The sequence below is a fragment of the Argentina anserina genome, chromosome 3, assembly GCF_933775445.1.
Source record: "Argentina anserina chromosome 3, drPotAnse1.1, whole genome shotgun sequence".
Classification (NCBI taxonomy): Eukaryota; Viridiplantae; Streptophyta; class Magnoliopsida; order Rosales; family Rosaceae; genus Argentina; species Argentina anserina.
In genome coordinates, this window is record NC_065874.1 from 30,920,566 (window position 1) to 30,943,364 (window position 22,799).

At 39.8% G+C, this 22,799-nt stretch overlaps 3 protein-coding genes and 1 non-coding gene across 4 annotated transcripts; all 4 read left to right on the forward strand.

Annotated features, from left to right (window-relative positions):
* The first annotated feature begins 3,541 nt into the window (after positions 1 to 3,541).
* LOC126786444 (uncharacterized) lies at positions 3,542 to 5,699 on the forward strand. Its single transcript, XM_050512276.1, has 4 exons — positions 3,542 to 3,686; positions 4,309 to 4,404; positions 4,580 to 4,652; positions 5,376 to 5,699. Exons 1-4 carry the CDS (start codon positions 3,683 to 3,685, stop codon positions 5,386 to 5,388), a joined length of 186 nt encoding a protein of 61 aa, XP_050368233.1. The 5' UTR covers positions 3,542 to 3,682; the 3' UTR covers positions 5,389 to 5,699.
* Positions 5,700 to 6,075: 376 nt separating this feature from the next.
* On the forward strand, positions 6,076 to 8,933 carry LOC126787475 (F-box/LRR-repeat protein At3g26922-like). The gene is made up of 5 exons (XM_050513354.1): positions 6,076 to 6,088; positions 6,293 to 6,360; positions 7,040 to 7,990; positions 8,131 to 8,286; positions 8,384 to 8,933. Exons 1-5 carry the CDS (start codon positions 6,076 to 6,078, stop codon positions 8,672 to 8,674), a joined length of 1,479 nt encoding a protein of 492 aa, XP_050369311.1. The 3' UTR covers positions 8,675 to 8,933.
* Positions 8,934 to 10,599: 1,666 nt separating this feature from the next.
* On the forward strand, positions 10,600 to 10,739 carry LOC126789666 (small nucleolar RNA snoR136). Its single transcript, XR_007671582.1, has one exon. It is a non-coding gene; the product is annotated as a small nucleolar RNA snoR136 (small nucleolar RNA).
* Positions 10,740 to 15,694: 4,955 nt separating this feature from the next.
* On the forward strand, positions 15,695 to 17,600 carry LOC126786438 (probable protein phosphatase 2C 25). The gene is made up of 4 exons (XM_050512269.1): positions 15,695 to 16,206; positions 16,460 to 16,801; positions 16,908 to 17,087; positions 17,203 to 17,600. The coding sequence occupies exons 1-4, from the start codon at positions 15,739 to 15,741 to the stop codon at positions 17,362 to 17,364; spliced, it is 1,152 nt and encodes a 383-aa protein (XP_050368226.1). The 5' UTR covers positions 15,695 to 15,738; the 3' UTR covers positions 17,365 to 17,600.
* Positions 17,601 to 22,799: the final 5,199 nt, after the last annotated feature.

The following is a 22,799-nucleotide window of genomic DNA, read 5'->3' on the forward strand; positions in this document are numbered from 1 at the left end:
TGGCTTCTTTACCATTACCACGTTAGAAACACACCTTCTGTAGTTAACCTCTCAGATGAATTCGATGTCCTGGAGTCGCTTGACCTCAGCCTGAATTGCCTGATACTGTTCTTGATCGAAGGCTCGGCGCTTCTGGCGCACTAGCCTTGACCCTTCTAAGATGTTCAGCTCTTGGGAAATGAGTTAGTAGAGATTTCGGGCATGTTCGCATATGATCAGGCAAAGACATATTGATGTTCCCGGAGGTATGTCACCAGCTAGTTCCAGAGATTTAGTCATAAACTCATCCCTATCTGAATCCTTCGGTCCGGATGTGCATATGATAAACTTATCCACTCTGTATCTTCGATTGTTGTCGGATGTGCCTTCGGGGGGTGCTTAGCGACCTTCTTCTTCTGTACCTTAAAGGGCTCTCGCTCCACTGTGATCTCGTCCCCCATATCATCGATGGCCTCCGCTGGAGCTACTGATAACATCTCAAGCGGTCCCTGTTCGGCTGAGATGAGATCGAGATGGTTCTTGAGTGTATCGACCTCATCTCTTATGATTGTTAAAATCCCACCCGGGTTGGCACATTCAGCATAGGCATGTGTCCGGCGATTATGCATTGGATTCCCCAAAGCACATCTTGGCCCAAGATAATGTTATAGGAGGATGGGCAGTCTACAATTAGAAACCGGGTGGTGATCGTGGCCTATTTCGACCCCAAACCAAGCGATAAGGTCATACGATCAGAGTCAAGGGGCTGCACAACCTCTCCGGAGAAACTAACCAATGGGTCATGGTTACTGTAAAGCTTTGCCCGATCTCATTTTAGCTGGCGAAAACATTTGGCAAACATTACGCTAACTTTTTCTCCAGTGTCCACCAATACCCTTATGCACGAATAGTGGTCTACATGTGTAGTTATCAGCAATCGGTCAGTCTGGGAGGCCCAGATGGTTGTCTCCCCGCTAGACAATTGAATTGTGTCCCAGTGGCCGGTATGGCTTTAACACCCAGGCTGAGCTCGAAAAGCAACAAGGTCTGTTGTCTTTTTACCGACTTATGGGGTGGCGGTCGTATCGCTCCGCCGCGCAGGGTTGGTATTTCCCTATGGATTTTTATGGCGTTGACATTCGTTGTCATGGTCTTGTATCGGTCTAACTTTCCAGCATGGACTAGTTCCTCGATGACAGAAGATTTTTGTGACGCTCGTATATGTCGACGTATGACATGGCACGGCTCGTGAAGACCTTGTTCTTGGGGCCCCCTGTTGTCTATACCCCGCTGGGGGATTGCGAACCTGAGCGGGGTACGGGTCGGTCTGACTTCGTCTTCCCTGGCGGTCTCGGCGTCTGTCGCCTCTACTCCCATCTCGGGCATCTTTCTTGTTAGACCCCTGGGGTAGGTCTAACTTGTCCCACGCAGACCGGCGACCGTCCTGGGCATTGGGCTACGTGGATGAGCCTGCTCCATTAGGGTTCCCATGAGTGCAGTACTCGGCCTCCGCCCACTGCGTCGCTGTCTCTATTAACTCTTCTATTTTTTTGGGAAGATTCTCATTGATCTTGTGGAGAAAATCTCTCAACCTAAAAGCTTGCCGGAACGCCGGCACAGCAAAAACGTAATCCAGATCATGGCACCACGTTGTGGTGGTCTGCCATCGAGATACAAAGTTCTAGAGTTTCTTGACGTTCCTTTGCTTTATCTGGAATATGGAGCTGGTGTCATGGTGGGAATCGGCCTACAAGATGAAACAATTAAGGAATTTGCCCGTAAGCTCACCGAAGCTATCCACTAAGTTTGAGAGGAGACTAAGGAACCAACCCAGTGCCTCATCAGTGTAACGTTTCTTAGAAGGCATGACATGACTAGGCGTCTGTATACTACGTGCTAGCCAAGGCTAATTAGAAGTTTTTCAAATGGGTGTACGGGTCAGAGTGCCCATTGTAATTAGTGACCTTGAGCGGTTTATCCCCCCGACGAGCATCGCTCTGCTTGCACCAGCTGAGTGAACGGGCTGACCCGGCCCCCATGTCCTCCATGCAACGGGCGAGGCTTGCCTTTGGTCTCAATCCCATTGACCTTGGTGGTCAGCCGCTCCAAAATATCATTCATGCGTAGCACGAGCTGAGTCTGGAGATCTTGCGTGGGTGGGCCCACCGGGACCCCTCGGTCGTCCTGATCCATCTCATAGTTCTCCACACCCAGGCCTACATACTGTGGTGCCGGGGTGACCCATCCAATAAAGCATTGATCAAAGATTGTGTGATCTGCACCATTTTGTGTGTTGATCCTAGACGTTGTGAGGCCACTGGCATTTCTGTCGCGAACAACGCCCGCGTATCTAGGGTATGGAACCGATGTCGTGTTGTTTCCAGGGCCGTATCCTCATTTATGCGGCCTTGAAAAGCGGTTTGGAGGAGCTGTTACTCTTTCTCGAGCACAGCCGAACGTGCTAAGGTGGCACACGTGGCCTGTCGTTCCAACTCCATCTCGACATGCGGCTTCTTGTAGTCTTGGAGAGCCAACTCCAACACGGCCTAGGGGTCTGTGAAGTGAACTTGGGACGACCCACCGACCGTGGTTTGTGAATTAGGGAATGGCTCCCCGGCCCTGAAATGTGGATCGGGGAACAGTCTTAGAAAAAGCGCAGTGTCCACTTTCGGGGAGGGGACCGGCGGGGCAATTGTGGATGCTCGTGTTCGTTCAGAGTCACCATTGTGTATCTGGAAGAGTCTCGCTGACGAGGACCCTCTTTCTAGCGCCAAAATGTTATGGGAGTTAAATCTGAGGGACCTAACCTCGTAGATTTGTATTCCGATGTGTCAGCTCAGTGAGACCTGCACACAACACAAGTCAAAGTCAAATGGTCAACCGTGTGCCAGTCTTTGACCCTCTGTAGCTTAAGTTAGAGTTCGGTACATAATAAGTTCAAGAATTAATGACTTAGGAATACGTTACCTCTTTTAAGTGGTGTTGGCAGCCTATTTATAGGTGCATTGGGAAATGTGTCTGACTCTCCCATCAATGTGGGAATGTGCGCTAGCTCATAGCGTTTGTCATTTAGGCGAGCCACCGTGAGTGGCATTAATGGTGATACTCGTGCGTGCAGTGAGGCTACCAAACCTGGTTGCCCACCAGTTGGGCTCGCTAGGGTTCCGACCACCGGTTCGGCGACCGAAATATGAGGAGATTAAGTCGGAGTTCATCACATTCAAGGGGTGGTGTTAACACCAACTTTGGTGGTTTATATCATAGACGACTGAAATTTAACAATAGCTCTCCACCACTACCAGATCATGAAACTGAATGAAACAGCCGAGTTTTCATTTACTTCCTGCTTAACTGCCTTAATGAAATGTGAGTTGCACAAACACCTCTGTACAGTTTGTTAAGCCTTTTGTGTGTGTGAAGGGACAGTTTGTTAAGCTTTAGAATGACAGCGCGAGAATTTTTCAACAAAGCCCATTAAGACTTCGTTGGGCTTTGCTCATTAAAGTTTGGGCTTTTCCGGGAGTCCATCACCCGCCTCCACTTGGTCTCTCTTCTCCTTTTTCTTCTCTATTTCATCCCTCCCTCCATATTTTTCTTCACTTCTTCGAATTGGTGCCCGTGAGCTCAGAACTCTATCTCTTTCTGTAATAGAGAGATTGGTTTAATCATTGAATCAGCTATTAAGGAAATCAAGCACTACACCATGAGTATGTTTCTAATTTTCTTTAGATTTGAATTGGATTCATTTTCGTCATGTTGACTCTGCTTTAGATCTGTTGAATCAAATTGTAGTCCTGTTTCACAACTATTGTACAAAGCATGAACCTCTTGGCACATTAATCTCAGAAAAATAAGTAAAGCATGAATTTTTGAAAGATGAAAAGAGAACTGTACTGTAATGAACAGATCCAGGGGTGTACTGTATTGTGGTTTGAGGTGGCAATATGAATTTGGGTGTGCTTTGATTTTTCCTCATTTTCAGCAATGCATGTTTTTTCAGATTACAACAAAGCCAAAAAAACCTTGGCATCAGCAGAATTGTCAAATTCGTAATCACACAAAAGAAGTTTCATTTTATTTGAGCTTAGAACAAATCCAGGGGAACCAACTTATCATTAAAAATAGATGATATAATTGTGTAAGCTTAGTAATATAACAGCTAAGCTCTTGGCTGCAATCTTGTTATTCCCAGTTTCCACTTTCTTTGATTTTTGGGGTTGACTGTTGGAAATTTATAATTTGTTTTGTGTTCATGGGTGTATGCTCATTGGTGTATGGATTATTCTGGGAAATGGTAGTTGTACCAATGATTTTAGTTTCTATTTGTAGGTCCTGGAGCTATGAATTGTGTCCAACGTAAGATCTATCTTTACAACGTCACGTTTGGGCTCTATATGTTGGATTGGTGGGAGCGTTATCTCTTCAGTATCCTATTTATACATTTCTTTTCCTCCCATTTGCTTTACTAGGTCTTTTGTAGTTATGAAAGCAGATAGATAATTACATTCTTAATTTGATTTAAAGACGAGTTCTTAATTTCATCTGGGCTGTTGTTATAGTATATTAGTATTTGCATATGTGATTTCCTTAATCTTGACAGATACATTGGTCCTGGTGCTGATGTGGTTCATATTTTACAATAGCTCGCGGTATTTAACAGAATTTTGTAAAAGGTACCATTCATACCTTTTTGTCTTTTGTATATTACAAGGTGGTATCGTAGTCATTTAATTATACCTGAACATAGTGATGTATACTTCTGCAGTACTTATGACTTGGATTTGATTGTACCGCTGACTAATGATATATGATGATATTTAGTTTCGATGCAGTGTAGGCATATTACAACTTACAATTATTGTTCCATCTCTTTTCCTTTGTAAAATTTTGTTGGTTGTGGGGGACTTTCGGTTCTTGACTAGTTTTGATGTTTAGATGTTGTTGTACCACCTTTATAAACTGAAGTTCAGCCACTTGATCCAGCTTTATTAAGTTCTCAACACCTGAAAATACTGAAGAGGGGTTATACCACTTCCCATCAGTCCATCGCACAATATGAATGATTCTTACAGCCTTCACTTCATAGAAAATGTGTCACTTACTAACTGAAAGGAATGGCCTAAATATCAGTGGTGCCTTTAAGTCAGTAGAGTATTTCAAGCTTTTGTCTAGAGCATTAACTATAGGTTGTTGGTTGCATGTAAGGCTGGATAAAAGAGATCCTTTTAGATTTGGATAATTCTCTTGCTGTGTTTGGCCAGTTTTCTGTACAATTAATCAGTTGAAGAAAGCACGAACATGTAGTTTGATGCATTTTAAGTCTTTTCAGTTGGTTATGGACCTTTCATGGTTGCACTTGAACTGTAGCTATAACTGTTTTTCTATTATAATTTCAGGCATCTGTGGTGATACCTTAGAAAGCGTAAACCTGGAAGGTTCAATTTGTGAAACGATGATTTAATGCAACCACAGCTTGTACTACTTTTAAAAATGTTGACTTTGAGTCGGAGCAACTGTGCTTGTACTGCCTATTTCTACACCATTTTCTTATGTGGCTTATATGTTCAGCAGATTTTACTACTCCTGCTTGATCTATACTCCTGATTGAATTATCTGAACAAAGATTATGGTTATGACCACAGCTCTTTGGCTTGTCATTCCTTCCTGAGTGCTTTATTGCTCTCCCTCTATGTAATTTTTCTTACTATAAAGAAACTTGGCCACCTTTCTTCATTTCAAAAATTCTCTCTTCTAATTATTCACCTTGGTCTGAACCCCGATGCCACCAATTGAGCAGGCATAAAACCGCTAGCTGCCGCCAAGAAACTTAGGTGAAACCTAGTTTTCGCCTTATTAGAATGCTCCGTAAAACTCGGAACTCCCTCATCTCTTGAAAGAAAACCATCTTAACTCCTCGTGCTATATGTTGTATTGTTCTATCGTGAGAATCAACACTTCGAAAGAATATTTTCCATTGAATCATGAAAAAACACAAAAACATAGACAGAATTTCATGCGTTGATCACCAAAAAAAAAATCCAAGAGATTGAGTTCTCCAAAACCAACATATAGGTGCATTTCAGGTGCGATGCAACTATGCAAGACCAGTGTTTTTACTTTTTAGCTAGTCATGGTTTCGGATACCATTTTTAGTCGGCCCAAATATGAACTAACCCAGTGAGAGGCCCGTTAACAATCAGCGGGCAAAAAAAAAATAGTTTTCACTTTCCCGAACTCGGTAAATTCCATTTAATTACCCAAAGAAACCTCTTTAAAAGTTAAAACCCTTTGATTTCTGTGGTGGGTTTTTCAGTTCTTTCTGGGTTTCCAAACCTTTCGTCTTCTCCAAAGATCATCTTCTTCATCATTCGCTTTTTCTGGGTAAGTTCTCTCTTCCTGTAAAGACTTCGCATTGATTTTAGTCAACTGGGTTTGCTTTATTCCATTGAATTTTTCTCTTCTTCATTGTATTGTTCTGTGTTGGCTTTCACTGAAAGTTTCATTCTTGAGTTCTTGGGCAAAATAAGTATCCCAGATGATTGAATCTCCAAGAAACTGAAGCGTGAGAAATTACCATCATAGAATAATGGCAAACTGTATGAATCTGTTGAACAACACATTGAAATCTTTAAAAATCTGGGAATTATATGAACTTAATTGAAATCAATCTTTATCAATCACACACTCATCTCTCTTTCTTTATCTCTACTTGTTTATCTCTCTTTTTGTTTTTGATTACAGAATTACTTACTTCCCTGTACCTATTAATGAATTAGCTTGAGAATTAAAAGCCATCTCTATCAACCTGTTTATTAACCTATTCTAGTAGTCGACACCACAGACATGTACCTGTCCCTCTTCTAGTTGAAATGTAGAATCCTCCCAACCTGGAGATGCAATGCATCCATGTATATACATGAGATTTTATTGAATGTACTCGCATGATGAAAATGAGATTCCAAAAGGAGGGCTGTAGTTTCATGTTCATTGTGAAATATGCAATCGTAGTGCACTTGTTAATTGTTAGTGTATTACTGTATTTGGTTTGTTAATCTTGTAGGTCCTTCGGTGCATAATATTGGCTTTTACAAGTTCTCAAATAGTACAATATAAAAAGCACAAGTTAGGTGGAGGAGAGATGAAAAGAGGCAGCAAGAGCTTAAGCGATTTACCAGTTGAGGTTATTCTAAAAATTTTCTCCTTGCTTCCAACTAAAGATGCTATCAGGACAACCATTCTGTCAAAAAGTTGGGAATCCATGTGGACATTAGTTCCTAATCTCACATTTATTGAATGGAAATTTGAGAAGAGAGATCTCTTCATGAATGCTGTGGAAAGAGCGCTTATGCTTCGTGGCCCTGCTGATATTAAAGAGTTCACCCTTTCGTGTGAAGTGGTGGGAGATGCAATACGTGTTAATACATGGATCTATGCTGTAGTACAGCGCAATGTTGAAGTTCTTTCTTTGGTGCTGCCCAGTTTCATTGGACCAATTTCTTTGCCACGTTCTTTGTTTACGTCTACGAAACTGAAAGTACTCCAGCTGAATTTGCGCTGTATTTTCAGAGTTCCTTCTACCATTTGTTTCACGAGTCTGCGGAGGTTGGCTCTTTCATCTGTGGTGTTTTCTGACGACAAGTCAGCACAGAAGCTTTTTTCTGGTTGCCCGGTTCTTGAGGATATATTTCTATATAGTTGCAATTGGGCAAATATAAACCTAGTGACTATAAGTGTTCCCAAGCTTTTGAGGTTTACCATAAATGAAGGGAATTTGACATATGTGAAAGGTTCAAATGGTTGTTGCATTAAGGTAGTTGGAGTTACACTTGCATATTTTTCTTACATGGGTAAGTTCCTAGATGAATATTTGTTTGATGACTCATCAGCACATGAAGTTGAGATATTTCCTAGGCCAACCAAGAGGGTCAGACAACCTAGTACCCGATTATGTAATCTTCTTGATGGGCTCTCTAGTATGAAGCACCTAACCATCTCTCATACATCCTTTGAGGTATGTCTTCATCACTTTCCGTGATTATGATTCACTAATTTATCAATTTTAGTTTCCAAATTGCATGAGTTGTATTTATGGTCTCTGTCGCGAATGGCTAGTCTAACTCATCTTGCTGATTGGCTTGACCCTGTTCTCAGATGATTCAGTCTAAAACTTCGGAGCTTCTTGATCACATGCGCTCCTTCAATAATCTAACAGCCCTGATACTTGGACATGTAGTAGATCTTGGTTGCAAAGGACTATTGACCTTTCTTCAAAAATGTCCTTCTCTTAAGTATCTTGCCTTCTGTGAGGTATCTTTCATTATCTCTTAAGTTTTTACCCTTGAACTGTGTTTCCATATATTTATAAAAATGTTGTTTTATTTTATTTTATTTTTTTATGCTTTAGGGGATTGTTCTGCACTCAGATGATGCAAAAGATGATGGGATGTTGGAGCCACTGCCTCCATGTTTCTTGAGTAGTCTTGAAGTGATTGATGTCCTGAAATTCTGTGGACTGGGGGATGAGCGTCGTGCAATTAAGGTTTTGCTGAAATGTGCAATGGTCTTAAAGAAGGTGAATATCAATTGGCGCAGTGTTCAGTTAATGCAACAAGAACCGATGGAGGACATTAGCACACGGTTATTAAATTTCCCCAAAGGATCAGAAAACTGCGAAGTTGTTTTGTTCGTGCCCTAGTTCAGTTTTCGTTTCTTCTCCAGTCTCGGAATGCTAGTGTTAATCTGTGATAGGTTGAACATTAGTCTTGATCTTGTAGTCTGACGAGTGGAATGGTTCTAAACTGAAACTGGCCTAGTGCATAGAAAGCAAACTGTGCTGCTAATTAGCTAGAAAGGAACAAGTCCTATGGATCTGTTAATTGTTCATATCTTGATGTTAATATGTAATCAACATTTGAGTGTTAGGAAATGTCTCCCAATTGTAATAGGAAATTGGATTAACTGAGTTGTATGAGTCTCTGATATGCTGTTGATACCTATATTGGGCATACTTTTTAGCGGTAAAAAGGTCGTGTTCAGTTTGCGCCTTTCCTTTATTTTTTACTTTCTCCTTTTTTATCTACAGGGTGAATCTCACTAGGCAAAGGTAGGGGTGGGCACGGGATGAAACGGGACGGGGCTCATCCCACGTCCCGTCCCACTTTTTTGAATCGGGACGGGATCGGGACGGGACGAAGATTTTTAAAAATGCATCACACTCGGGATTAATCTCTGTTGAGACGGGACAGGATCGGGACGGGACGGGACAAATCCCACATTCCTATGAAGTTAAATAAAAACCTATATTTTTACTTTTTTCATTAACAAAGTAACATTTAATAATGAAATTTTAACAACAAAAAAAATACATATTATGTTCAAAATATTATAATTTAGTATTATTATTTGAGTTGATATAATTTTGGAGTTATTAAGAACATAAATTAGTTTCATTTTGATACAAATATATAAGAATTTTTAAGTTTTTATTAAAGGTGGGACGGGACCGGACGAAGTGAGATAGAAATTATTCGTCTCACGTCTCATCCCACTATTATGAAATGAGACGGGATCGGGACGGGACGAACGTTTTTAGACCTCCGTCCCGTCCCTACGAATTTCGGGACGGGATCTGGATTTCTGTTTTTTATGCCCACCCCTAGGCAAAGGTCCCGTATAAAATCCAATTTTCTATTTCATTAATGAGTTGGTGGGCTTTGTCTTCTACCTCTCCCGAGGGTAATTCTGATTTGGGTATGATCCAACCATCTTCCTCTAGTGTTTACAGTCAATTGGATTTGCTTTATTTTATTAAATTTTCGTAAGCTTTGTTGTGTATATATGCATTCACTGAGAGAATTTTATCCTAAGGTTCATTTGTTAATTCTGTGGTACCAATCGATACAAGAGACGAGAGAGAGATGAGGGCGGCCGGCGGCATATACTTTGAAATTATCAAAGCTGGACTTGGATCTCGGAATTCAATGGAAATCATGCATGAGAATGATGAGATCAGTTTTGGGATAAATTGTGTGAATTTTGGGTTACATTCAAAATCTGCCGATGTAATTAGTGGAGATTAGTCAATACTTACGGAGTTTAGAACTTTAGATCATACGTTACATCATTTAGCCCCATTCATTTAGCCCGAAAATAAAATGGGCTGATCGAGGCCCATACGCCCACTCCACATAGAACAGGATAAACTTGGCAATTAGCATAGCAAGAGGAGCAAGAGGAGGACAGTATTGTAACTTGACCACATGACTAAATCCGATGCTTAGGGTACTCACTTCATTATATAGTATATATACACAGGCCGCTTCTCCCATTCTCATTACTCTGTCTTCCTCCAGCCGCCTCCCTCCTATTTTCTGTATTGCTTTTCTTCTTGAAATCTTTGTTTGATTTGAATGGTGTCAGTGTGATTAGGCTTCTCTATCTGGTCATTGTGGATCGTTCAATTCCCAAATGACTCGTTCCCTTGAAGCGAAATTGGTCGTGCGGCCCTGCGTGCTATTTAATCTCCTCCAAATTGTTACTGCGGGAGATTTGGGTACGTATTGGGGGCAGCTAAATTTCAAATCTCGTTGCTTTTTCAACTTTTGGGGGTTTTGGGGTTTGAGGGCTTCAGATTCGTATTCAAACATGCACTTAAGTCTGTTTTGTGTGTGTTTTTTCTCAAGTGAAGCCGAGAATGATGTTCTCCTCGCTATCTAATTCCATATATAAGTGTGGTATTTGGACGTCGGAGAATTACATTGCTTTCTGTTTATAATCGATTCATTGGTGTCATGTTAGATCTCGATCACTCCTTCAAAGAATTAAGGTTTTTGAGTTTGAAGTCTTCATTCGACATTTAGTCATCGGATTTCTGAGGACGTGATTTTTGTTGAAGTTGCTATCCAGAGCGTCAATTTTGCTTCATCGATGTGCTGATGTTGTTTTCGACGTGTGGGAGCAGATGGTAAAGATCAAATATTGAGTTTGAAATCACCTTAGACAATCTGACTTCGCTCTTTGCTCCCCATGTCAAAAGTAGCTCAGCACATTCAACTGATGAGTAAACTTGCTTGCTCAGCAGATCAAAATTATGAAATTTGTTAATATACTTTCTTTTAGAAGAGTATTTGATGCTAGAGTTCATATGTTGTTTAGATGTTTGTGTAATCAAAAAACACTACTTAATTTTCACACTTCACATTCCATCAAACTTGGCATTTTATTTAATGTTGGTATAAGTACCCTCTTTTATCTAAATTGAAACCAAGCTCAGCAGTTCTGCTGTAAATATCGACGCTTAAGCAAATAGGTCCATGATCTGAACCTGCAACCAGAAAATTAGTTTTCTTAGTTGAAAAGAAGAATTATTATATAGCCAATTAGCATAAGGAAGTAAGGAACCCTATCAAGACGTTCCCAAATAGAAATTGATCCTCAAGTCGTATTTAACCGAGTAAATAAACTTTCTTAAGCTCCACAGTAAATAAAAGAGAGAAATTGATTCATATGGAACACGTATACGAAAACGAGAGTGACAAGTCATTGTGCAAGTTGTTATGGTGTTATCCTCGTTTTTCACTTTACTTGTATGGCCTTTTTTGTTGAAACTGCGTTGAGAGAAATGATTACCTTACGTTAGAATCGACTTCTACAGTGGAATAATTGAATTGGCCTGTGGTAATCGAAATGATTTGATTGCAAGTTTACAGCAACGAACTTCTCATTGAATGTGCACATCGAAATCAGAGTTCCTTAAAACATGCTTAATCTGATCGGTAGCTTTAAGTTTCCAAATACTGGTATAGTGAAGGGCGCCAGAGGATTGGGACATGCAGGGAGATCTGTTTCTTTTCATGCTAGTTAGTGACGTTCTCTAACATCTCTGAAGTTGTTCATTCAAAATCCTTTTTTTTTAATGTTAGAGAACCTCACTAAGCTTGTCAGAACGAAAAGCTCTTGCATAGTTTGCATACTTTTGGTATGGCTTTGCTGATGGCTTAGATTTTCTTTGTAAACGTAAGCCATGGTAGAATTGGTTTAAACGAGCTTCAATTTTTCATTAAGGGCTTGCTTGTCAAGCAGTGTTGAGGCTGATCAGCAATCCCTATTCGCCATGGTGTCGTGTTCTAAGGGCAATCCCGAGCACTGGAAAATCTGATGAAGATCGTTTAACTTTTGGCCTTGTTCAATAGATGGGATTTTTCTGTTATGACTTGAGAGCGGCTGCTATGCTGCAAAAGCCGATAATGAGATAACAAGGTTGGTACAAAGCCTTCCACCTCCCATCATGTAGACAATAGAGTTTGAAAGCTTGTTTGGGAAATTGGAATGCAGGTTCATTCCCCAAGGTCTCAAACTTCTCTGGAGATCCTTGATTGAGGCCTTCCCAACTTCTTGGGAATAAGTTTAGAACGGATTATTGGTCCCAGACCCAACTGCCAAATTTATGGTGAGCATATTAAACCAGTCTAGCACTTATTACCTCCCTCTTTGTCCTTGGACTGCTAAAATTTGGTATGGTGGTACTCTCTGATACGTCCCTGATTGCCAATAGATCTCCACCTTGGAACATTGATTGCTTATAATGAAGAAAATGGACACATGATGAAGCTCTTGATCAAGATGATTTATTTTTTTCAGCTTGTTGACCCTTATTTGTTTCCACCTATGGGGTTTGCAAACTTATTGGTGTGAAATTGTGTTGCAAAATGTGAACCAGATCCTATTACGATTGGGAAAATAAGTAGGAGTTACGCTGATGGCCTAGGATCAAGCAAGTGATTCTGCTCGCACAGCTATATCGCAACATAAATTGGTGTCATCCACCTCCCTCTTCCGCAAAATTCAATGTCGAAGGCACTTGTTAGTTATTACTGTGCCACGAAAAACAGTGGGATTGGCATTATGATTTGTGACAGCAATGGTTATTTAACTGCTGGTGCTTGCCTTCATGGAAGTCATAATTCTGCTATTGAATCTGATGTTGAAGCACTCTGTAGAAGGTGGCAGACTTGCAGGAGTTGCAGCTGGCTAAACTCAAATCTCTTTCCCATGACATTGTGGAGAGTGACAATCAAGAAGTCATTCTTGCTCTGTCTTCAGTCCAGCGCCTCATTGCATTGTTGATACCTCTTTTGTCTCTGTCAAATGGAATTGGTAGTATAGAAAAGCTAAAATGGCCTAGCTGATGCGACGGCAGAGGTTGCGCTCTTTGGAATGTGCATCAAAGCCCCCTACCTCTCTCATTTATGTTTTATGAAACTATAGTCTTCTAAGACCACCTTCTGTTTAGTCTTGCTCTTAGAAATTTCTCAGTAGGTGGCTGTAGTTGTTAGGTTTTCTTCTGTTATTTGTCTCTTTTTGTTCTCTTTGCCTTCTTGCTTTAATGGAAGTTTCATTCAGATAAAAACAAAAACAAAAAAAAAAACAAAAAACAGTGAAGACCACCACCATTTTCCTTGTCCTAGTTTCTATAGGAAACCCGATGCTGTGGGTTCTCTTGGCCCATTGTTCCATGAGTGGTGGGTGGTGACTGCAAAATAGAAGCGTTGGTGTAGATAAGTTATTACGTGAAGATGATAGATCCATGGTTGGGTTTGCCGGATTCCTTCAACTATGCAACAAACTGAACAACCCGACTCAACCTATCTGGACCTGTGAATTAGCAACCAATTCTTGGCAGTAGCTGCTGCTCCGACTTAATGAGCTATTGTATCTTGACTGATTCTTAATACTCCGAATCGAGTGAGGCTCGTCTCTTTCAGAACAGGGTAAATCTACCCCAAGAGGCAAGTGCATAATCAACGTTCTATAAACAAATAGTCTCCTTCTACGAGTGTGGAGTCGAATCAAGTCTAGTCAATAAAATTTCATTAAAAAAGTCTAATAAATCTCATATATTCTCAAAAGAGTTAAGACGATAGAACAACTACACAAGTGAGGGGAACGTTGGTGCCCAACGGTCATCAGTTCTCACAGAAACGAAAACGACAGCGCCAGCAAGGCAGACGCGGTTGGATGGAATATCGGTGCTCTGGTGATCCCAACGGTAACTTCCCAGAAGCTCTCCTCGGTCGAACTAATCAGAGAGCGGGGTCCCACGGGCATCTAATGATAACCTAACTGAAACCTTAATTATTACCAAGGGGAGTCAAAACAGTGTATTGAAATATCTGACTAACGTGTTTGACTCCCCCCGCCCCTTAATCTCACTCTTCCCATCCAATCACTGTCACGCTGTTAAACCCTTTCACACAACCGTCACAGCCATTTGGATTTCCTACTGATCACCGCCCTATTCGATTAGACCGTTTTGCCCTTCTTCACTAAGCACTCTACTGGCTTTGCTGTTTCAAACTAAAATGTTTGATTTTTTCCTTGTACAATTAATTATTCATTTTAGACAATTTCTAGATAGAACGATGGAAAATTATAGCAGTTTTGAATTGAATGGGAAATTGCTTGATCTATTCCTTTTGTTGAACTTACATTAGTAGTTCAATTTTATTAGCTAGTACTTCAACTTAATGTAGTAATATCTTTTTTGAGAAAATTAATATAGACATATAGTATAGATTAAATCTCATGACATCATGAACTGAGTGGGATATCATTTTAAACAGCAACAAGTGTGGCTCGTTGACCAATTGTATCGATATTCTCAACTTAACCACCTCATAAGTGTTGGGTTTTAATCACAAAAGATTTCGGTACAATTGGATAATATCCACCCACTTATAAACTCTATTTTATTTGTCACTTCTTAGATGTTTGATCTCTTCTCTCCAACACGCCCCCTCACGTGCAACCTAATTTTGAGCTTTGCACGTGTTAGATTAACATCTCACATACTAGGACGAAATTAGCCAAGGGCAAGTAACCAACAATACTTGGTGACAATCCAATCAGAAGCCCTTCGATGACATGATAATAGAACCCAACTCGGGCCCATGACAAAGTGACACTAAACTGAGACCACGACAGATTGGAGGCACGACTGGAGAGGAACCTGCTATTAGATGTTAAACAGCGTGACCCGTGAACCAATTGTATCGATATTGTCTCAACTTAGTCACCTCACATATGTTGAGTTTTAATCATAAAAGGTCTTGGTTCATATTAAACATGATGAGATAAGACTATCAGTTTATCATTAATTCATTATTTTTAATAAATAATAATTATAAGCATTGTACGTCAACTTGAAACTAAAAGAAATAGTAATGTAATAAATTTTGAAGAAAATCAACTATTTTTTCACACAGATATAATTCAAAGAAACTAATTGGATAACCTCTAGAATCTTATTCCAGTTTTCCAGATTGGAAAATCTCATTCCAAGTGATTGAGCTAAATTTGTTTTCAGGTTTAACAAATTAAATCAAATTCTATCTTATCAAAAGAACAAAAAATCAAGAAAAGTATGACAATATACATTCACCCTCTATTTAAATAAGATTAAAGAAAATTGTAATGTTAATTTAGGAAAAAACAGAAAAAATATTGAACTGCTCTGAATTTTTCTCGATATCCAAAATACCTAATAACAACTCAAGGGTAGATATGACTTTCTCGAAGTAGTGCCCCGAGTCACTGGTCAAATATTACATCAAAAATTAGCCGGTGGGTCCTACAAACACGGGAAAGCCTGACCCCACTTTACACCACCTATATATATGACCAAATCTCTCGTTTCTCTTCATCCAAATTTAACACACCGAAGAAGAACAACAAGCACAAAACTCGGAAACACTTCACGACATGTCGTGCTCCGTCGCAGTCTCGAACTCGCCGGTATTTTCACCGCCGCCGTCTCTATTCTGCAACAAGACCTCCATGATCACCTCCACCCCCGAAGCCCTTAACCTAGCTCACCTGAAACAGCAACCGCCACAGCAATCTTCGTCCTCGCCGAACTCAGCTCCGCCGTCGCCGTCTTCGCCGTTCCGGCTACGGATTCCTAAGTCTCTGAGCACTCTGTCGGCCGCAGTTTCGGGATCGTCGTCTCCGCTGACGCAATTGAAGAGGAAGCGCCCGGCGAAGCTTTGCATTCCGATTGCGTCGACTGGATTTGGAGCTGCTCCGGCGACGCCGTGTGCGGCGGTGTGGAGAGAGATGGTGGAGGAAGATAGAGAAGGGTACTACTCTGTGTATTGTAAGAAAGGTAGGAGAGAGGCTTTGGAGGATCGATACTCAGCGTCTCTTAATCTTCAAGGTGATCCCAAACAGGTAAAAATTCCTCTCCTTTTTTCATTACTGCGGATTAATTTGCATCAGTAATTAAGTTTTTTAGTAGTTGGATTATAGAAATTTACTGTGTGTAATTTGCGAAAATGAAAATTTGGAACTTTAGAAACATATCAGATAGTGAAATTATTATAGAATACAAATTGTGTTTGTGTTTTAGGCTTTGCTTATAGTAGTAGCTAAAATGAGAAGGTGGAGAATTGGAATTTGATGTTCTGTAGCTTCATGTTTGCAGGCGTTTTTTGGTGTATTTGATGGGCATGGAGGGGCAAAAGCTGCGGAATTCGCAGCTCAGAACTTGGGAAAGAACATTTTAGATGAAGTTGTGAGGAGAAATGATGATGATAAATTTAAGGAATCTGTCAAGTTTGGTTACATGAAGACAGATTCTGAATTTCTTAAAGAGGATGTAGCCGGTGGATCATGCTGTGTGACAGCTTTGATCAGGAACGGAACCCTTGTTGTGTCCAATGCTGGTGATTGCCGCGCTGTAATGAGCAGAGGAGGTGCTGCGGAGGCACTGACATCTGACCATCGACCGGCAAGAGAAGATGAAAAGACCAGAATTGAGAACTTGGTAAGTAGTAAGCTTTATTACTCTTTAAATTCTACATATTATGGATCATGATTGTGAAGCCATATTTGAACGGAGATTAATGGTATTGGTGTATGTATCTGTGTAGGGTGGCTATGTTGATATGTGCCATGGTACATGGAGAATCCAGGGATGCCTAGCTGTATCTAGAGGAATTGGAGATGCGCACCTTAAAAAGTATGTAACAGCAGAGCCAGAGAGTCAAGTCCTTCGACTCGGACCAGAGCATGAGTTCATAATCTTGGCTTCAGATGGATTATGGGATAAGGTATAAGACTTCCCCTTCTATTTTTAATTGCATCTGAAACTGTGTTGTTCGTATACCATTTGGATCAACTAGTGCTAACAAACTTAGTTATCTTTTTCTTCTTCTTTGAATTCAGGTTAGCCACCAAGAAGCTGTGGATATTGTTCGACCTTCATGCTTAGGCATTGATCGAAAACAACCTCTATTGGCATGTAAAAAGCTGGTAGATTTGTCTGCATCACGAGGCTCCCGCGATGATATTAGTGTGATGGTTGTCCAATTGGGGAGCTACATGTGATTTTCCGGCACCATTCATCTGCCAGGGAATTTTAGCATCAGTCAGATATCTAACACACAGGCTGACAAGAAGTTTAGGCAAGAAACTGCAATTGGTGTAGGCAGATTAATGCTAAATTATTGACTGTAGAGGCATTCTTTCTAAATCACCCATTGACGGGAGATTGATATGTTGATTAACTTGATTCTCTTGTTATAATTTATCTCCTATTGAATGAGAATACATATTACATAGAATGTTACAAACAAAGCGGGTTGACCTTTTCGCCCTCCTCTGTTGGATAAAGTCACAATGCTGACAACGGCTATATGAATCGTATTGTTGCTGATGTCATAACAGATCAAAAATGAAAGAAGGGAAGAATGGAACTTCTAGATTTCTAAACATTCCCTTAAAAGACGGCAAGTCCTTTTTAGCAGGTGTGTTCCTTGTTATGTCTTCCGGCTTCCAAGTGTCCAACTTAATGGAACGACTTGATCAAGTCTTAACTGAGTCTAGGACTGATTTATCTGAAGTGAACGTACCAAATTCACACTTCTCTTGAGACTTCTGCAAATACTGACATCAAAATTTCGTTGATTCGGTATATCGCACCGTTGAGAATGCTCAAACTTTGGCACAAAAATGTGAAAATGATCGGATCTCTGTTCGACCTGAACCACACCGCCGGAAGGAGCCCTTCTGCATTCAAGCATGCATAACTTGAATCCTACATGATGTTGCATATAGATTTCTCTAGGCCATCACTAATTCACTATTAATTATGTCGTAAGTGAACACAATGCCGTAAGCATGGTAAGTTGCGGGATGCGTCTTTTAGATTGTTGTCCACTTTACAAATCTGTGTTCCACATCAAAGCTAGCTCTCCGCCGAAATAGTCAGAATTAAGAACACCAACTTCATCCAAATAAATTTCAAGCCCATACATAAGTTGATATCTAAAGATGTGTTTGTTTCTTGTTAATTTCCTGCCGACGCAACCAGATAAGCATATAGCTGTCAATGGATAACTTCATATGAACTTGGACAATCATATTGCAAAGCACGTCAGTTCCAAAGGTCTTCTAAAACATCACTACTAGAGAGCGTGATCCATTAGTAATTAAAGCAAAGGCAGAGCCAGACCATTGGACGCTAAGATGATGATCATGATGATGATGATGATAACAACGCATTAGATCATTTCAATAACCAACTTTTTCATTCTAATTTTCTGGTCAATCTTCTAATCTGCCAGTAAGTTGATATGGAGGTTCGATTATGACGTTAATGTTAGTGTTATAGCTAGTATATATCTTTTTGCCTTTGGCTAAACGACTAAAATCGAAACGACTAGTATATACCTGCATGTACATACATACGCGGCCGTCGTTTGGAAATCGACCGATTGAATATGGCTATCCCTGTATGATATTACTAGAGTTATGGTAAACACCTTACATGCTATTTTCGTTAGTCATAGTCTAATCAATTTATGAAGTGAAGCTACGCATATAGTTCCCCCACCTGTCATAAAAATAAAAATAAATAGTTCCCCTACCTCGCCACAAAAATGGCACACTCCAAACCTAACCATAACTGTAGCCTAATTTCATATTTGTGAAAGACTTGAACATATTGTGTTTGGTCAGCAACTCCCATAATTTTGGTAACTCCGGCCCTAATACGGCCGCCCGAGTACACTTGAAAATTATTAATGTATACTTAATTTTATGCATGAAGAATGCTGAACGAGAGAGAAAGTACTTACTAATACTCGCATTATACTACTGCATGTCCAGCTCTTTAAGTATTATCACAAAATTAATGATTGCATGCATAATCTTTGATCAAGTATCTTTATTATAAACTAACAATCAAAGAAAAAAAGAAGAAAACATAAGAAAAATTAAGAGAAGAAGATAATGAAAAGAGACAGGCCGCAACATGATTCGCTGTCCAAAAGAACCCTCTTCACTGAATTGGCCACAAAATCAGCACATGAATCCGACCAAATATCGTCTTATTAGTATCAACGTACGCACAATGCATGTTCTTGATGATAGAATGATAGATGGTGTGTGGCATGCCTTTCCTAGAAAGCTCAAGTTGGTTTTGTTGAAGTTTCAGTACTCTTGGTGTACCACTTATACCATGTTATTTTGTCCGAAGCACCTTGCATCCATCGCTTTCCCAAGTCCCAACAACAAAAATCCTAATTACATGCACTGTTCATGGCTAATATTTAGCCAGATCATCTAATCATGTATTAGATGCATGACCTAATTCTTATTTAAAAAATAAAAAAGGATGGCCTAAAATCGTGAATATATGTCTCGCCAGAAATTTGTATTTGTACGTTTACCATTGTGTGAAAGGCTGTATGAATGTACAAAAACTCATACGAAGATTCAAATGGATATATATATTACTCTCGATCGATCGATTTTCACTGCTTAATTGCTTTTATGTATTAACGTGTTGGCAGGATTTGGCAAATCCTAATATGCGTGAACCGTATTTGAAGATGAAATAGTAATGACATGGATATTCTATGTCAAGTGGTTTGCATGTCAACCGAAATTGAGTTCATGCATGTTGAATTGTCGGCCGTCGGTTTGATATATGTTTGCTTTGTTTGTCTTGTTGTTTAACGACATTGATCCGAACCACCGGAACAAACTTAAACCTCGTTCAAAGATCAACGTACATATCAAACCACATGTTTTGTATTATAATGGAAAATTTTATGCTGCAGCGCTATATGACGTGCAACGGCCCTAATTTACCACAAACACTCCACACACCTCATGTGTATTTTAAGACAACTCTCTATCTACCGTCTAATTGAGTATGTATAGTATGTAGCGATGCACAACAGCTAAACCCGTATTATAATCACCACTAATGGCCTACAATGCCTATAGCCATATACAATTGCCTTGAGAGACTAAGAGCATCTCTAATGAAAGAGTTAGATATTTAATTTGTCAAATTTGAATCTGAGATATGAGGTAGATTATGACTACTTTGAGAAATTTACACTCCAATAAAACTATTAAAATAAATATGTATTTTTATTAATAACAATAAGAGAGATTGTGGTATGAATGCAAGTGAGAATGAAAGAGAAATCAATCAGAAATTAAATGACTAGTCTTTTATTTTGTCAAATTTAACATTGTAGTTTGGAAGAATTCTGTATCAAATAACTTCATTGTTGAAATTGCATTTCAATAGTCAATTATAGTTGTTGGGGATCAATGTAGAATTTGACTATATTGTGGAGATGATCTACGGATCATTTACTTCATGACTTTTTCATCTTAATGTTTTTGCATGTATAGATAAAACAAGTTAGGATATAATTTAGATGTACAGTATGTTAAACTTTCAACCACGTTCGTCTATATATATTCTTCATCGGTTTGGCAAAACTATTAATGATACACACGTTCACATATACATAGACACACAGTACGTGGTCAATCATTTGTCTCATTTTATTTTTATTTTTTTTGCGGTACAAAGTCAAAAAATTTAATAGCTCATCAAACAGTATAAGAAATAATACACCCATAAGAGTCGACCATAAGAATTACTCCCTATGAATACCCAACACCTAGCTGCATCTAGATCCCAGATAAACAAAAGTGCATTCACCTTCTAAAAACAATTTATAGCGTTTTTATTTCAGTACTCAAAAGATTTAGAAGAATAATAAAGGTTACAACCAAATTCTCCGAGCACTGTGACCCGGACTCTCTAATCCCACTTAGTAGAAAGAGAAACATGCTCCTCCTTCACTTGTTTGACCTTAACCAACAAAGCCCCAATAAACCAGGCCCATTGCAAACTGATGTTGGTTTCGTTAGACCCAAACATACTATAGCCCGCTAGAAAAAAACCCTAGGAGCCTAGCAGTCGGGTACAATGTTGTCACCGTCTCAATGCTCGAGGGAGGGAACTCACATTCGGCGCCAAATCCTAGCCGCAAGCCCGATGATCTCCAAATCTTTGATCTGATGACGTCACAATCTCGCCGAGAAGCCTAATCCAGACCTCCCTTGAATTTGGGTCTGGATTTGGGTTCTAAGACTCCTAAACTTGTTTCACGCTTGAGAAAGAGAAAATCCCACTCTTCAACCGTCAATGTAGGCCTAACCCGTTCCGACGACATACTTCGATTGGAATGCCCTACCAGCACCGCCAAGTCATGATTAGTGTAGTGGAAGATGAGTAATCCTTTATTTTGTACAAATTGGAGAAATCAATTACAAGTGGGGGTATGTTCTTATCTATAGGAGAAAATCACGATTGTCATAGTTACTGAGGGTCTAGTTATACGATTATTGGGGTCAGTAACATAATTACTGGGGATCAATATTTTATAATTTTGGGTTAATGGAGGTCAAAAATTTATTCCGACGAGTGGTGGCCGGAGTCCGGCAACTGTGACCGGACTAGAGTCTAGTGATCAGAGCTCGGATCCGATAAGGTTCCGACAAAGTGGTATATTTCATCAATTTTCTCTCTCTATAAGCGTTTAGATAGATGAGAGTAAAATAGTCTTAACAATATATAAGATCATAATTGTGTACTATTTAGTCAAATAGTTGTAGATACTCTTAGAGTGATGATCACATTTTGAATTTTTTTCCATTCAAATAGTTAATAAAGAGTTCAAATTTGTATCAATTTGGTCATTTTTCCTAAAAAGAAATACCATCTTATTAGCTAGCAAGATGATGCTCGACATTGAAGCTAGACTTTGAAGTGAAAACTTCCAAATGACATGTTGAATACTTGAACTAACTCAATCTTTATATCTAATTCCCCCAATAATATTGGGTAAAACGTTAACATATGATTTGGTTTGATAGACTAATCGAAATGTCACACATGGTTCAACGTTAAGATATGGGACAACCAGACGTGAACACCTTAATTTCTCTTCTAGAACGAGGTAACTACGTACCAAAACTAATTAAGATCGACCAATTTCATCTCCATTTCTAGTTTTTTTTTTTAACACGTACTGGTGAATTCCCCTTCCTTTCGAGCTTTTTCTCTTTGCCTTCTGAGCTTTTCTCTCTGCCTAAGCAAACGCCACGTGAAATTGCTTACGACCTCACAGCTCTCTTTTCTTGCGTGGAAAATTTCCCCAACCCAGAAACCCTAACTATTGGACACGCGTCAGGAATCCATACACGCCAACTTCCCCCGACCTCAAGTTAATAGACACGTGTCAAGAATGACAAATGAACAGACGTCTTCCGGCTCCAGAAACCCTAATTACAGGACACGCGGCGATAACTGACAAGTCCAACTGTAAAGAGATAAGCATATGCTTAAGTAGCTTAACGATATTGCTCACGAAATTCTTCCTTAGTCACCAAGAACATATATCATCGATCAGCTAGCTAGCTCCAAAAAGGTGAATACCCAACTCCGT

Coding starts and splice junctions, on each gene's coding strand:
- LOC126786444 (XM_050512276.1), top strand. Junction 4,405..4,579: donor GTGGGAGCGTTATCTCTTCA/GTATCCTATTTA, acceptor TAATCTTGACAG/ATACATTGGTCCTGGTGCTG.
- LOC126787475 (XM_050513354.1), top strand. Junction 6,361..7,039: donor TCATCATTCGCTTTTTCTGG/GTAAGTTCTCTC, acceptor TTAATCTTGTAG/GTCCTTCGGTGCATAATATT. Junction 7,991..8,130: donor TCTCTCATACATCCTTTGAG/GTATGTCTTCAT, acceptor CCCTGTTCTCAG/ATGATTCAGTCTAAAACTTC.
- LOC126786438 (XM_050512269.1), top strand. CDS start 15,739: ATGTCGTGCTCCGTCGCAGTCTCGAACTCGCCGGTATTTTCACCGCCG. Junction 16,802..16,907: donor AGACCAGAATTGAGAACTTG/GTAAGTAGTAAG, acceptor GTATCTGTGTAG/GGTGGCTATGTTGATATGTG. Junction 17,088..17,202: donor CAGATGGATTATGGGATAAG/GTATAAGACTTC, acceptor CTTTGAATTCAG/GTTAGCCACCAAGAAGCTGT.